This window comes from Paramisgurnus dabryanus, chromosome 24, assembly GCF_030506205.2.
Source record: "Paramisgurnus dabryanus chromosome 24, PD_genome_1.1, whole genome shotgun sequence".
Classification (NCBI taxonomy): Eukaryota; Metazoa; Chordata; class Actinopteri; order Cypriniformes; family Cobitidae; genus Paramisgurnus; species Paramisgurnus dabryanus.
The window spans coordinates 10,764,257-10,780,865 of NC_133360.1; the positions used below are offsets into that span (position 1 = coordinate 10,764,257).

The 16,609-nt window shown below is 38.5% G+C and overlaps 1 protein-coding gene across 4 annotated transcripts; it reads right to left on the reverse strand.

Annotated features, from left to right (window-relative positions):
- Nucleotides 1-304: 304 nt before the first annotated feature.
- Nucleotides 305-15,377, reverse strand: tpm4a (tropomyosin 4a). Of its 4 annotated transcripts, none has more exons than XM_065244701.2 (9): nucleotides 15,070-15,369; nucleotides 13,759-13,884; nucleotides 4,294-4,427; nucleotides 3,957-4,074; nucleotides 3,803-3,873; nucleotides 3,621-3,696; nucleotides 3,404-3,466; nucleotides 3,247-3,316; nucleotides 305-584 (listed from the first exon to the last, which is right to left on the reverse strand). In XM_065244701.2, the coding sequence occupies exons 1-9, from the start codon at nucleotides 15,181-15,183 to the stop codon at nucleotides 502-504; spliced, it is 855 nt and encodes a 284-aa protein (XP_065100773.1). In that variant the 5' UTR covers nucleotides 15,184-15,369; the 3' UTR covers nucleotides 305-501. The 4 variants fall into 4 exon arrangements, with proteins under 4 accessions (XP_065100773.1, XP_065100779.1, XP_065100787.1 ...); XM_065244715.2 differs by lacking the exon at nucleotides 305-584 and adding an exon at nucleotides 2,255-2,552 and having other exon boundaries at nucleotides 15,070-15,377; XM_065244707.1 differs by lacking the exons at nucleotides 13,759-13,884; nucleotides 15,070-15,369 and adding an exon at nucleotides 11,174-11,589.
- Between the last annotated feature and the right edge of the window lie 1,232 nt (nucleotides 15,378-16,609).

The following is a 16,609-nucleotide window of genomic DNA, read 5'->3' on the forward strand; positions in this document are numbered from 1 at the left end:
GAAGTAACGGCTCGGTTTGTTAAAGCAACACTATGTAGTTTTTCAACCTTTAAATAATGACTCTAAAATTATTTCAGTGATAGAACAACTCTTAACTAGACAAATTCTACTGCTGCTGCAACCTGAGCAGCCTCCTAGCTGCTACAAGCACACTCTGAAAGTCGAGGTGGAGGGTAGAGCACACAGCCCCGCCCCTCCCCCTGCCTGCAAAAGAGTGTCTCATACCAGGCACTGTTGCACTTTTCAACCACATGGGGGAGCCGTAAGTCATTTTTACATGGAAACTACATAGTGTTGCTTTAACTATTTTTGGTAACGCGTTACCTCAGCTTCGTATGCAAACGAAGTCACACTTGATAGGATAAAATATTGTAAAATCAAAACAAAAACTCGGGAACAAAAACAAAATTATTATTCTGTGAGGAAACAGGACTTGACTGCTCGAAAAGGGACTTGGGTAAGTAGGCTTTTGTGTAAAATGGACGTTGTTTCTCTCACATCTCACAAGCTGTTGAGCTCTTGAAGCGTTTGGTCCAGCACCTGATGCATTCCGAGGTTTTCTTCTTTAGCTGTAGATAATTTTTCTAAACATTAAAAGAAAGTAAAGTTATTAGTTTGTTTGATTTTTTTTTAAATAAACATTTACAAACAATTATAAAATTGTTGTTAAGTGCCATGGGGTGGTGCTCTATTTCTTCACTTAGAAAAATTAAAAAGTGTAGTAGTAATCATGTTTATACCGTTTGTATTACCATAGTTTTACAGCAAATGTGATGGCAAAACTATGGTTACTATGGAAACACGATGGTGAATTAGTCGGTGATTATATACTTGCAGATATATTTGGTGTCCATAGTCATTGTTGTCTTTCTTCCTTTTTTTTCTAATGGTTTTATTTTAAATTATTTTAATAATTTGGTACTCATTGTCATGGATCACACGATGTTACAGCCAATAACAATGTTTTCTGTAGCTGAAAATTATGATTTCCTGTTGTCAAAATATTATGTGTCGTAAACACCAAACACGAATTCAACGATTTGTGCGAGTAGATTACATACAAAGTCAATGCAAAGACGCAAATACAAAAAATTGCTGCAAAAACACGCTATTTACCTCCAACGGATCTTTGCGTAAGTTGAAAATATTCAACTCAAGTGAAAGATTTGCATGACACGAAGGTAAATCCCATGAGTAATCTAGAGCGAGGAACGCGATGCTTTGCCTTTGGTGAGTATGCAGCATTAGTCAGTGTTAATTTTGTTATTGTCAAACTCTAATACCAAGTTATACCACGGGTATGTTGAATGCTGTATTCTGATTGGCTGAGAAATGTTCCGTGGGTATGCATTAATTTCTTATAAACGCACACCTAACTCTTCAAATGTCTTAAAAATAGGCACCAGAGCAATGTTTGTGGTAACCGTGGTATAAGAGGAATAATTGACTCCGGTCCTTTGAATTATTTGAAAATAATGCACACCCGCGGTGTAACGGCACTTCGCTTCGTGCCGCATTGCACCTTGGGTGTGCATTATTTTCTTATAATTCAATGGCTGTCGTCAATTATTCCTTACGTAGAGTAAAACCTGAAGTATTGTCTATTTTTTACGTGTATGCAAGGGTCCGTGTACAGTGCACATGACACCATACAGTACAAAAGACCTATGCTTTGCAAGGCTGTGCATACGAACTAGTCCACACGGACATGGGTATTTTTATAACCGTGACTTTTTACGCAGTTCAGCCGTTCGTCCACTAAAAAACGCAGTATCAGGGCACTGAAACCGAAAATTTTTGAAAACCCCTGCCGGGGTGAGGATTTTAAGAAACGCTGATTGTTGTTGTGTAGACAGTAAAATCAGTTTTTGCAGTGCGACATCACTGTCAACAATGTTAATCTACCTTGGTAATAGAGTTTGACAGTAACAGAGTTGACAGTCTTGTGTTTGCAAGGGTTTTACCAAATACAATACCACAGTTAAAATTTGGTTACTGTTGTAAAACTATGGTAATTTTCATTAGCACATAACTGTGTTAGAAAAGAAAACACAAAAAATGACCTCTTTCATTGGTTAACATTTCAGTTAGTAAAACAGTGATGATTAAAGACATTACATATACACAGTTAAACCAAATCATGATTAAAACATATTGTAACCTCACCTTTGTGGATCTCTGAATACCACATGACAAAGGCTTTAAAAACTAATCTACACTGGTACTCCATGGCATTCAATTTTAAACTATTTGACATTTAAAATAAACCAATACAGGTTACGTTGAGAGTTGTTGCTTAGGGGTTCCAGTATTATATCTTTATTTAAGAACCTAGATTCAGAGAACAGAAGACTGAGAGTCTGAAATGAGACAATGAGAGTGCTTTATTGAGACATAAGCAAGGCACACGGAATGAAGGCAGATAGGTGGCATGAAATTTAAGAAAGCAAGAACAGGACAGAGATGCATCTACAACGAGGTCATATCATTGAGAGCATGGTCCAGCTCCTCAGAGATGGCTTTGTACTTCAGCTTCTGAGCATAGAGTTCATCTGAAGGTAGGCAGGAGATGCGGGAAAGCAAAGGATGAGAAGCAGCAATGGACAGAAACCAACGTGGAGAAGAACAAAGAAACGAGAAAGTTAATAGACAAGAAAGAGCTCATGAAAATAAGCAATGAAGCATACAGGCTTGTGGTTTACCGGCTAATTGGCAGTAAAAATTTAACCAAATCATGAGACTTGAGAGCAACAAATGAGGACATTAAGGCAAAGATATAGACGGTTTCAGCATTAACAAAATAAACAAGCGGCTTTCGTGGTCAACACGTAACTTCCGGTAAACTCCGGTAAGAATAAATAACAACAAAATCCTTTAAACTTATTTTAACAACACGTAGATTACATAGGAAACCAATTTTTTTTATTTTGGACGAGGTATTTGTTCAAGAGTTAAGTTTAGTAACTAGTCAGACCATTAAAAAAAACCTGAAACCGGAAGTAAAGTTCGGACCAGACGCATATCGCGTCACCACACGTGCATCCGATGAAACCGTGTATATCTTAAGTATTAAATGAAATAATTAAAACCAAAGCAAAGTGATGTGCAGGGATGTTTGTGAACCCTACTGAGAAATGAATCTTACTAAAACCAACTGGATAAAACAAATCTACTAGTTGTTTCCCACAGTACTTGTTTAAAAAGAACCCAGACTGCTTTTAAACAAGCTAGTTAACGCGTTCGTACCTTCCAGGTCGTCGATGGATTTTTCCAGTTTGGTCACTGATCTTTCCGCAAACTCTGCACGGGTCTCGGCCTGATAAACACAATGAGGAAGTTTAAGGAGAAATTCAGGATAATGATGGGCTGCTTATCTGTAACTTTTAGTTTTGTCTGGCTTTACCTCCTTCAGCTTATCACTAAGAACCTTGATTTCCTCTTCGTATTTGTCTTCTTTTTCTGAGTACTGAATCATACACAACAATGTTACAAGCGAACCGCTTCACACAAGCAAGTCAAATGCAAGTAATGTCCCCCAATTTTTAAGCCACTTAAAGTAAAATACTCCGAAATTGCCATTTTTGTGACCAAGCTCCGATGCTAAGTAGCCGTTTGCTTACTTTTTCCGCCTGAGCCTCAAGAGATTTAAGGTTGTTGGTAACATTTTTTAACTCCTCTTCCAAATCGCTAGCTTTGCTGAAAGCACACAAGTGAAAAAACACAATGTTTTAACCAGCCAATCACAAACAAACACGTTAGTGTATTTGTAAATGTATAAAGTACAAGAATAAGCCGTTTATACATTTCTGCGACTTCGGCTCTCTCCTCGGTTCGTTCCAGCTCGCCCTCCAGGATCACCAGTTTACGGGCGACCTGTAGAAGATACGGATACGTTTAGATAATGGGCTTCGAACATCTGCAAGCGTTGGGAGTTATTCCAGATGTTTGTGACTCACCTCTTCGTATTTGCGGTCAGCCTCCTCTGCAATGTGCTTGGCTTCTTTTAGCTGCATCTCCTGGATCTCCATCCTCTCCTCGTCCTTCATGGCACGGTTCTCAATGACCTTTATACCTCTGGATGTGAAATGGTTAAATCAATGGAGTGTATTCAATTGTGAAGTCTTCACTCGGGAGAACTCTTAAAACGTTGTTGTGGTAAAACTTTATATACAATGCTTCACTTTAGAAGCACTTGTAGATATGGTTTTAATGATGCAAAAACGTTTAAGGCCGTTTATTGCTTCCACTAATATTTTATGAATGAATTGACATAAGCATAAGACTTCAACTGACCTCTCGCTCTCATCGGCTGCTTTCTCTGCCTCTTCCAGTTTCTGAAGTGCGGTACCCAGCCTCTCCTGTGCCCGGTCCAGTTCCTCCTCCACCAGCTGAATCCTGCGGTTCAGGGCCGCCACATCACCCTCAGCCTAATGACCAGGAAAGGTCCAAGGTTAATACAACCTATTTTCTTAATGTTTTGGGACCAATTATATATAGACTTTTAAAATAAGGTTAACACTGTATGCCTTTGGGGTATAAAATAATGTTAAAACATTTTTAAATGGTGTGGGAATTATGATGTCGTTATACTACAACTTGAACATTGTTTGTACAATCAGGCTCAAGCAAAACATTTTTTCACCCTTTACGACCGCCACCCAACAAAGACTGGCCTCAGATTTAGCACAATGGTGCCTCTGTAGCACTTACTCTGTGACCCGACTACCCACTTACCGCATTGATAATTGCAGTATAATTATGACAAATATCAACACGGCTCCTAACAGTGTGGATTGAGCAAGCATGCAATTCTGTCAGAATAGTTGGAAAATCTGGCAGCCAAAAACTCTCAAACTTTAAGGGGCGGTTTCCCTGGACAGGGATTAGACTAGTCCTAGACTACACATTTTTTTTTAAAGCTGTCCAAACTGAAAATAACATGCATTGACATATCTTAAATACATCAGTAATCTTTGTTTTTCCTCCAAATGCACACAAGAAATGTTTTTAGTAAGGCATGTTTGTTAAAACTAGTTATATGTCCTAATTAAACTAAGGCCTAGTCCTGTTTTAAGCTAATCCCTGTCCGGGAAACCGCCCCTTAGAGTTTCTAGGAAGAAAAAAGAGACCTCTGAGCTTTTGATATTTTGATAACCAAAATCTCTTAATCGATTGTTTATGTGTGGATATTATCTGAACTTCACCTCTCGTCCTGAAGATGTCGCCATCTTTTAAGTTGTTCCATTCGAAACAAAACAAGACAGATGATCATGGTTGAGAACTTAGCGGTATCGAATCAGAACCATATTAATAAGAATTACATTGGTTACAATACCCAGCCCTAAGTAGTATTAAAGCCACAATGTGTAGATTTTTACCACTAGAGGTGGCTATTACACAATAACAAATGGGAAGTTTAATGCTGTGTTCAGATCAGCCGCTGTAGAGCTGTCAAGCGCGAGTGATTTCAATGTTAAGTCAATGTAAAGATGCGCTGGAGGTCTCACGGTGCGAACGACGTGTTTAGACGCGATTCTGCCTCATTCACGCACCTAGTTCACCCCGTGTTAACCAATCAGGAGCTTGCTCTAGTAGTGACATGACTACAGGAAGCTAGCGGAGTCGCAGAAGCCCCTCCCATGACGTGAATTTCCGTGTGAATGTCTCGATGACTAGAATTTCACGCGCTATCGTAATGAATTAGCTACGTGTTAGATGCTATATAATCGCACCTTCCGCGTTTGTCCACGTTCGTCGCCATAGTTCCTAAAACAGGAAAGGGAGGATAGCGCGGATATTAAAGTTGGCATGAAACGTAAGTAGCGATTATCTTATTTTCCCCGTTGTGATGTATAATGGCTTCTGAAAGTAAAAAGGTTGGGTCATGTTGCTATTTGCTAATCGCTGCAATCCTTTCCCGGACCCCGCCCATCTGTCATACCATATGACCGGAAGTAATGAGAGATCGTATCGATATATTCAATAATGAAGCTCACAGATAAGTAATTTGTAAAAAAAACAAAATTCCATTTTTCATTTCAATTTCATTGCGACTTTAAAGTGACAGTAAGTAGGATTTACCCCCATCTAGGGTGCGTTCCACTCCAGTTTTAGACACACACTCGCGAACTTCCCTAAGCACTTCCCCTCGGGGGAATCCCTGTCGCCATTTTGAAGTGCGTTCCACTTCGTCAAGTAGACGAGGGAAGTTTGTATGGACAGACCCTCGCTCCCTCGATTTTGACCGAGGGAGCGAGTCTGCTTCATATGTACACTTCATGCAGCTTCATATCCCACAATGCAACACGATTGTGATGTCACTTCAGCAACTCGCGCTTTGCTCATGGAGGGGGTGGTCTCCACTTTCCATGTGATTAAGGGCTTAGGGCGATCCATTTGAACCCACTTCAAGTGTTTCAGCAGTAGTGGGCACTCGTACAACGTAAGCAATGACGTACATCCGAGTGAACGAGACTGAGGGAAGTTAGCGAGGGAAGTTCATAAAAAAACGAACTGGAACGCAGGGTGAGTGGTGAAATTGTATTTTGCATTCAAACGAACAGTGCTCTCTAGCGCCTCGCTTTTCCAAATGCGTGTTTCAACTACGGTAGCCTTTATGTAATCGCTGATCTCCTCGTCCGTTTCAGCTGTTTCACGTGTTCTGAATGAAAATGCTTGTGGAAACGCGTTGGTAGGCTAGTGCTTTTTGTCCCTCTCTGCTATTACAGTTTATCAATACGGCTGAACGACATGGAAGCCTCCTTGGACTTACCCGTTCAATGTTAGTAAAGAGAAGAAATTCTAAGCTTACAAAGAAAAGTCAGATCACTGGCAGAGGTCATTTGACACCAATGAGAACATTTATGAATAAAGACATTGATTTTGATTAATAAAACACTTAAAACCCTACTTACTGTCCCTTTAAGTCACTAAAAGGATGACAATTACAAGGGTGCCATTATTTAAAACAGAAATTTCTCTAGATTAACAAATCCTTGGGAACTTTTGGGATAATGTAAGTACACAACTGCATTAAATATATCACACTGTGCAAGTGGTTTACAAAAATCTTACATATTGTGGCTTTAATATACTACATATTTATTCTGGCGTTTTTACATCTGGTTTAATACTGAATGGCATAAATCGGTCTAAGCTTTATTAAACACATAAATCAAAATCGTAAATCGAAGCATGCAGGCCACGTACTACAAAACTCACTATAATGCACAGCCTAGTAGTTTTATGTACTGACAGTCATACAGTGACTGAAAACTGCCTGAACAAACAGATGATGTATTACTCAATTGTAGAGCGCAACACATCATTCAACAAAGCATTTGAATATGCGATTCATGACTGAGTCAGACAGTCTGACTGACATTAAAATGGGGTCATTTATTCACATATATAATCAGCATTTCAAAGGAAGAATGCTGTTAACTTGTCACATATCAAAAGGTCAGGTAGTATTAACCCTTTCTAAAAAAAGGAAAGCCACAATGAGAGGCCAGGAGCAAGAAAATCCAGAGGAAATGGACACACTCCACTTCCTCTTCCCTCCCTACAAACTCATTCAGTTCGGGGGTCAGGAAACTCCCCCATGCGTCGTGCCCTTTCCTCAGTCACTGCATTCTCCGGCTGCTTTAGACGCAAGCCATATAAGGGCAAATAAGACCAGGAGAATGTTAGTGATGAAATGCTAAAAACATTTAAAATCACTGAAAGGCAAATGAAGCCATATGTTATTAAGAAACATAGTCACATGCAGGGCCTGATTTCAGCCTTGGACAGCTTCTCACGTACGTGACAAACCCAAACGCCGGCTATATTCACGCCACACAACGAATTCCCACCAGAGATGACAAATGACCAACCCAAAAGAAATCAACGCTGAACAGATTTGTAACCACAATGACATCCAATTATCCATTTAGTGTTCAAATTTGGTGGAATCGCCCAATTTTTGGTGCCTTGATGTCCTGTGATTGGCAGTACTTGGCAGCAAACACTATCAATATATTGACCTTTGTATGGACTCATGTGAAAATAAGGTTTATCAAACAAAAGCAAAAAGAGCAAATGTAGTAAAGATGCCCTTAAAAGTGTAGTTTACCCAAAAATGCAAATTCTATCATAATTTAATCACTATTTTGAGGAATGTATGTAACCAAAACAATGACTTCCATAGTCATACATTCAAAACTCTTTACATATGGTGTCATGTTTTCGAGCACCACTGTGAAGGGTCAAAGGTCATGTCTGGCCCTGTCATAAGCAAGTCAGACAGTGTCCTGTCACTGTGAAAGACCAAGTATTCAAAATGTAACATATATGGAGGCCACTGACTTAATGCAATGTAATAAAAAACTATTGAAATTTGAAATCACACGATTTTGATCTTTAAAGGTTTGAGGGGCACCTTCTGAAAAGCAGCTTTTTAGCAATGCCAGATTCCTGCATATCTGCGTGGTCATCTGAGTATGAGAAGGGGGTCCACAGGAAACTTAAATGTGAAACAAGAGCCAACATCCTGACCCAGTTCCTCTGGGAGCTCGGGATGGGGCTGATGTGATATCCTTTATGTCTCCTATGTAAAAGATGAACTCTAAAACTACTGTATGAAACACTGATGACTAAATAAAACAGTTGTGTGGCACCATGATGTAAAATCATCATTGAGAGCATCTTTCTATAGTTCAACCATGCCAACATGTTTTTTTAAATGAGAGACTATCACAAAATATCCTTACAAATTGATCTTGACATCAAAGAAAGACTTCAGTAGTCTGTAGTTGGATCAATATCATGATTAGATTGACAACTAATTATAGGAATAAAAGCAATTTATGAGATTTAAAAAGCTCCTAGACTTTTTAGATGTTTTATGATGTGTCTCAGATGACACAAAAGTTGTATGTTGGAACCCAGATAGAGAAACAGATAGACAGACAGACAAAATAGATAGACAGATAGACAAGACACATTCATGATAGATAGACAGACAGAAAAGACACATTATAGATAGAATTACACACAGACAGATAGACAAGATACACATGATAGATAGATAGATAGACAGACAGACAGAAAAACACATACATGATAGACAGACAGATAATAGATAGATAAACAGACAGACAGACAAGACGAAACATACATGATAGATAGATAGACAGACAGACAGACAGACAACTACACATACATGATAGACAGACAGACAGACATGACACATACAAGTAGACAGATAAGATGACACATACAAGAAAAAGACAGACAGACAGACAGGAGTCGACACATACATGATAGACAGACAGACATACAGATAAACAGACAGACAGACAAGACGACACATACATGATAGATAGATAGATAGACAGACAGGACACATACATGACAGACAGACAGATTATAGATAAACAGACAGACAGACAAGACGAAAAATACATGATAGATAGATAGATAGATAGATAGATAGATAGATAGATAGATAGATAGATAGATAGATAGATAGATAGATAGATAGACAGACAGACAGACAGACAAGACGACACATACAAGAAAAAGACAGACAGACAGACAGGACACATACATGATAGATAGATAGATAGATAGACAGACAGGACACATACATGATAGACAGACAGATTATAGATAAACAGACAGACAGACAAGACGACACATACATGATAGATAGATAGACAGACAGACAGATAAAAGATAAACAGACAGACAGACAAGACGACACATACATGATTGACATATAGATAGATAGATAGATAGACAGACAGACAGACATACAGACAGACAGATTATAGATAAACAGACAGAAAAGACGACACATACATGATAGATAGATAGATAGATAGATAGATAGATAGATAGATAGATAGATAGATAGATAGATAGATAGATAGATAGATAGATAGATAGATAGAAAGATAGACAGACAGACAGACAGATTATAGATAAACAAACAGACAAGACGACACATACATGATAGATAGATAGAAGATAGATAGATAGACAGACAGACAGACAGGCATGATAGATAAACAGATAGATAGATAGATAGATAGATAGATAGATAGATAGATAGATAGATAGATAGATAGATAGATAGATAGATAGATAGACAGACAGACAGACAGACAGACAGACAGACAGACAGATTATAGATAAACAGACAGACAAGACGACACATACTAGATAGATAGATAGATAGATAGATAGATAGATAGATAGATAGATAGATAGATAAACAGACAGACAGATTATAGATAGATAGATAGACAGACAGACAGACAAGATGACACATACATGTTAGAAAGATAGACAGACAGGACACATACAAGACAGACAGACAGATAGACAGACAAGACAACACATACATCAGACAGACAGACAGATAGACAGGACACATACATGATAGATAAACAGATAGATAGATAGATAGATAGATAGATAGATAGATAGATAGATAGACAGACAGACAGACAGACAGACAGACAGACAGACAGACAGACAGACAGACAGATTATAGATAAACAGACAGACAGATAAGACGTCACATACATGATAGATAGATAGATAGATAGATAGATAGATAGATAGATAGATAGATAGATAGATAGATAGATAGATAGATAGATAGATAGATAGATAGGAAGACAGACCGACACATACATGCTAGATAGACAGACAGACAGATAGATAGATAAAAACACATGATACAGACGGACAGGATGCAACTCTATTGTGGCTAGTTATTGCTAGTAACGTTTTTTACTTTACAGACAACATTTGCTTAGTAGTTAAAAATATTTATAACATTTTAAACGGTTTATGAAACGAAATAATCTGAGAAAAGGCTGTAAAACCAGCTCTGGGCAAACATTTGGGCTATTGGCAGGTCAAACGTGTGTGTGTAAAAACGGTTGTTGGACCAATCAGATCTGTGGACCAACGCCTTTCTTTCCACATCCTCACGTTCACATCCAGGTCTAACTGTTCACCTAAACATACAATTATCTTCTTCAAAGAAGCATGACAGCTTTTTATAGACGCTTGTCTGCTCAGAAGGATCAGGATGGGAGAGACGAGCTTGCGAAACAGACGCGAATGAAGTCAGAAGACATAAATTACAAGAGGAAGTCAAGTTTTTTTTCCTTACTTTCTCCCGGAGTCCCCGTTCATTGTCCAGCTCGCGCTGTAAAGCAACGGCTCGGTCCTCCGCGTCATCCGCCTGCTGCTGCAAAGTCTGGATTTTTCTCTTAACCGCGTCCAAAGAAGTCACACCTGTCATTTTGTTACCTACTTTATATATTATTTAATACTTCAAACAAGAATCCGCGACTTCAGTCAAAAAAGTTGTGCAAAAAGTTTCAAGAATAAGTTAAATACGATATAATAAAACGAAAACTGGACGGCCAGTGCAAAATAAAGAAACTAAACGAGACCTTTCAGATTCTGTTTACTTGAGTTTCGGATAAATACTAAATAGGTTTGGTCCCTAAAAAGTCTTCACAGGAGGTTTTTCCTGCCTAACGGAGTCATCTGGAATGTGATGTGTGATAGAGTTTAAGGAGGCAGGAAAAGTTACGCTCTCAACCGTCCAATAGCGTGGAAAAAGGAGCTCAGTGTGACGTCACAGTGGGCGGGGCGCGCCGGAATCCTCTTCATTTTTGGCCCCTTTTGTCCTAAATCCATTTCGTGTCTGAAGACCATATTAATTTATTACCATATATCAAACTAATAAGATTAGCATTAGCTAGCATGAACTAACAATAAACAATACTTCTACAGCATTTATTAATCTTAGTACATGTTAATTTCAGCATTTACAAATTATTATTATTTTTTTATTAAAGTTGTTAATAGTAGTTCATGCACAATGAACTAACATGAAAAATTGTATTGGCAATAACTAACATTAGCATTAGCGGTCATATTAGCTGATGCATTTATTAATGTTAATACAACCTTACTGTAAAGTATTAACATTACAGATTACCGGTTTTTTTTTTTTTTGCTGTTTTTTCTATTTTGTCATTAATTTTTTAATAGCATAGATAGTCAGTAATCAAACTAATTAGACCAAATTTCAGTTTTACAGCTTTTTTATTTCTATTAGCGAGACGCCGTGACGTACAAGCCCCACATTTAAATAGTCCTGACGTTGCACAATAATTCTGATGTGCTTATTTCCGTCAAAGTTTGCTTTTGTCGAGGCAGGAATCTAGAAGCATTGATTTCATTAGTCACAGGAGTATGGCCCTCTCTGTTTTCTTTTCCTACATTCTTGAAATTCCTGGGCTGCTACATGGCAACCGAAGCCCCGGTCTCCCCTGCCGTTCTTCCAACTGATCAGTAACAGACGTTCGAAATCCCTCGTTCATCTTAAAGTCTCGCGCGCATTGAAGTGCACCATTTATTTCCCTTCTTTTTGAATTGAGATCAATAATTCGCTTACAGTCACTAATGCATAACATATGGTTCGTCCGAAGCAAAGTTTTTAGGGAAAGGCTCCAAGTAACCCAAACTAGTTGGATCCCGGTTTCATGCCTCTCAGTTTAGCACAGAGAAAACTGAATCATTTTACAAGTATTTATTTAAATACAGAAGAATTGTGTTTGTGGATATGATCTGATGTGACATTAAGTTTTGTATTCAAAACATGTACCCCTCACTGAGGAAGTTCCCTTTTAAAAGGTCCTAATAAGAACCATTAAGTAAAGATATGTATACATTTGGTACCAATTTGTGGTACTAATATGAACTTTGTAAAGTTGTACTTTTCGAAAGGGTAGACAGCTGGTGTACACAATTTGACCATTGTTATAGTGGATGACAAAGAAGGATGATTGAAAATCCTTAAACGAACATGACGCAAAACTATGTTTCGCAATATCAGAGGGAACCTTACCCTTCCCGAGTGGATCTGGAATCATTTGGGATTTACATACAACCTATTCGCCCCTCCTTAGCTTCCTTCTCGAACTATGCGCTCATTTCCTTTGAGGTCACAATAGGAGAAACCCGAGCTTATCAATGCGATGGACAGGATGTACCAGTTCAGACCCGTGCAGGTGTGATCACAGCAAATTCACATCCGGAAGTACAGATTCTCCAGGCCGAACACGTTCCGACAGGTGGTGGCCATTAAGTCTACCTGATGACTTTGATTTATATCAGCTTAAAATGATGTCATTTGCAATTGTACACCTTAAAACCGAACTGTAGAATTTAAAAAAAGGTCATGAAGTTTGATTTATGGCTTGACATGTTTTATTGATGTATTTATTGCCAGATAAATCCCATCGCAACACTTAAAATGATGTCATAAACCTGGTATGGGGCCAGCATGCATATGTATATAAATATATGCATGTGTATACACATTATATGTGATCCTGCCTGCATGTTTCTACATAAAACATTCAAATGTGTAAGGTCACGTCAAAGACTGAGACTTTGAGACTTTAGTCTGGATTTCACAGACAGGGTCACATATACACATAAAAGAAGAATATGTGTACATAAAAGAAGGGTGGTGGGAGGTAATCGACTCATTTCCAAACGTTATGGTGGGAGTCCTAACATTGGGGTGGGGCCCTAAATGCCTGTGAGACCAACAGGAAGCGGTTGGAAGTGCAAGCGTCATAACAAAGGCCTCGGACCCTGGGCTAGAGGAATCTGTCATGGTTCGGTCTGATGACCCTTTTATTGAACTCTAGACTATAGGAATGCGTCACTTACGTCAGCGGCTTTTTTCTCAGACATTTCCAGTTTCTCCTGAGCGTCTTTCAGGGCCTCGGAGTATTTGTCCAGTTCATCTTCGGTCTGTTTGAGTTTCTTCTGAAGGCTCATCAGCTCATCCTCCAGCTGTGTGAGAGAATGAATGCTTACATTTAAGATGTGTACCATATAGGTATAGATATGTATACGTTTGTTATACCTTTGAGGTACTAATATGCTTTCTTTAGGTACAAAGATGTACTTTATGTCCCCCATTATACTTTAGCATTGTGACTGATATTTCTTATAGCGTAATATATTGATCAAATTCAGATTTATTGCATAGCTATAATGTTGTATTATTTCGTACTCTCTAATGTGTACATGAGATAAGTAGGTTTAATTTTAGTTGGTGGTGACTGTTGACTTTACAAACACTTTGCTAATCTGTTGCTATCAGTTTGGCTGTGCTCTCATTTTCAAGAAGGGGTCTGGGTTTATCTGCTGGTATTCCAGATACCTCCACTTATCTTTTCCATTTATAACCTTTGGTGCCTTTTAAATGGTGGGACAAATATTAATGGATTCACTTGTCGTGATATTCACTTACTGAGGTATGTGGGCAGTTAGCAAACATTAAGTCTAACAGCTCAATGTTTTCCAGACTGACTTTCTATGATTCTCTTTAGACCCAGACGGCAGGCGACTCCGGGCCAGATCCGCACCGGAGCTGCTGACTTCGGTGCAGATCCGGCCTGGAGTCGTCTGCTGTCTGGCGTAGGTAAATGCAACACACACATTTTTTTCCCGATGAGGAATTTATATGATTGTCATCTGGACATAAAATAATCTTTGGGTTGTATACAGGACCCCAAAATGTATTTGATATTTGGAAACATCCCTGTCATACTTAAATGACGAAAAAGCCAAAATATTAAATACAACAGAAAAATATATACTAAATAATCCACTCATTTGAAAATAGGGTCAAAATGTCAATTTTCACCACATTTGGAGCCAAATTACAGGGGGGAAATGATTTTAAAATAATGGCAGAATCATTACTTTATGTTTACACAGAGATTAGTAGATCAATTATGGTAATCTGTTAACATTATTGGAATCCTTGATGGATTACATTGTCAGAAAAATGGTCCCAAGATGTCCTTTAAAAAAGTCCTAGTACCATTTAGGTACAGATATGTTTACCAGATATTTGGTACCAATGCGGTACCAATACAAACTCTTTAGATGCATAGGGAATACTTTTTTAAAAGGGAAGTACCCATGAAAGTTTTTAAAATGTGAATTTTAATCTGATTTGGCACCAACCTGCTTGCATTTTTCCTCCGCCGCTTTCTGCTCCGTCTCGGCGTGCTCCGCCCGGTCGATGGCGTTCTCCTTGTCCAGCTTCAGCATCTGCATCTTCTTCTTGATGGCCTCCATGTTTGCAGGTCTAGGTCAAATCTGAAATTTAAGGAGACTACAAACAAACTAGGTTCTCGGTCCTTGGGCTGAAAGCAGAGTGAGAGGGATGGATGGATGGGAGGCGAAGCTGGAGATGTAGGAGAGCAGAACAATGAAGCTGATGTTGCCTGAAACCAATAGCTGCCAGCGATGTTGGACCGCTCTACATAACCCGACCAAAGTCACTCCCTCCCCAAAACACACACATTCCCTTTCACTCCCCCACCCGTCTTCATATCTAACCACTTGTGAGAATGCACGGCCTGGTCCAAATTCAGTCTGAAGCACTTCTCCTTATTTGGTGTGGTGTGTTTTGTTTAAAAAAGAATGAATGAAGAGGTGAACAGACGGTTCTTAACCCCATAACTGAGCATAAGAGTATGGTTTACTGATTTCTAGGAACAACTAATGATGGTTTGATTGATGTTTCAAACAACTTCTTTTCTTTGAATGTATCAAGAACTGTTACTGCTCCTTATGTTCTTAAAAATCATCTAAAGATGAATATGATTCAAAGTCATTTTTAGTGATTGCTATTACTTTGGATAATATTTAATCCCTAAGTAGTAATCTTAGTGCCATTGTTTACCAAAAAAGCCTGCATGCACTTAGAGGGTTTTGCTACCAAAAACCAATGAAATGACATTTGTGAAAATAAGGCATTTTAATTACTGACTTTTAACCTTTTCATTTATATAAAGTGAAATTACTGAACCTAAACATAAGAGACTTAAGAGAAAACATGTCAGACACAGTTAGGGGCCGATCACACAGAACCCGCTGTAACCGAGGCGGTTTTTTCTTTTGTATTGCTAGGCTACCGCTAAAGCAGCTGTCCTGTCAATAAATTATTAAAGCATGAGCGCTCTTGAAACTTTGGTTTGCTGTTAACTGTCATATTAGCAGAAACTTTAAAGGTGACATAGAATGATTGAACGGGGTATTTATCCTTGTTCTGTGATGTGACATGTAGAAAAAAAATGTTTTATTTGGGTCTGTAATGCCTTAGAAGCTTCCTAAAAACCTCTCTCAGATAGCTCTATTAGGGTGGGGGATTTTAAACAAGTGGTTTTGCACCTATTTGGCTCCCCCTACCGGCTTAACTTGCAATCTCATTACTGATTGGCTGACTTTGCTGCCACTCAAAAAAGTAGCCAATTATTTTAAAGTGGAGGGTCAGTTAGATGCCTGTGATGTCATAAGCATCAGTTTTTCAGATTGGGTTGTTTTCTGGCTGACATTTCTAAAAGAGGAATTTCTATGAGACTGAGATGTTTAGCATGTTTAGCACTTTTTGTATGTTTGTGAATGTGGGTAGACTACCATTATTCAACAAAGACAAGGTAAAAATGTTTTTTTATTCTCTGTCCCCTTTAAAAAGAGGGCACTTGATCGAGGGTGAGAG

What these genes read in the sequence shown, in the direction of transcription:
- tpm4a (XM_065244701.2), bottom strand. Translation starts at nt 15,183, where the DNA reads ATGGAGGCCATCAAGAAGAAGATGCAGATGCTGAAGCTGGACAAGGAG. An exon ending in AGAGCCGAAGTCGCAGAAAT is followed by an intron (nt 3,697 to 3,802) that starts GTATAAACGGCT and finishes GTGTGCTTTCAG; the next exon opens with CAAAGCTAGCGATTTGGAAG. An exon ending in TTGAGGCTCAGGCGGAAAAA is followed by an intron (nt 3,467 to 3,620) that starts GTAAGCAAACGG and finishes TGTATGATTCAG; the next exon opens with TACTCAGAAAAAGAAGACAA.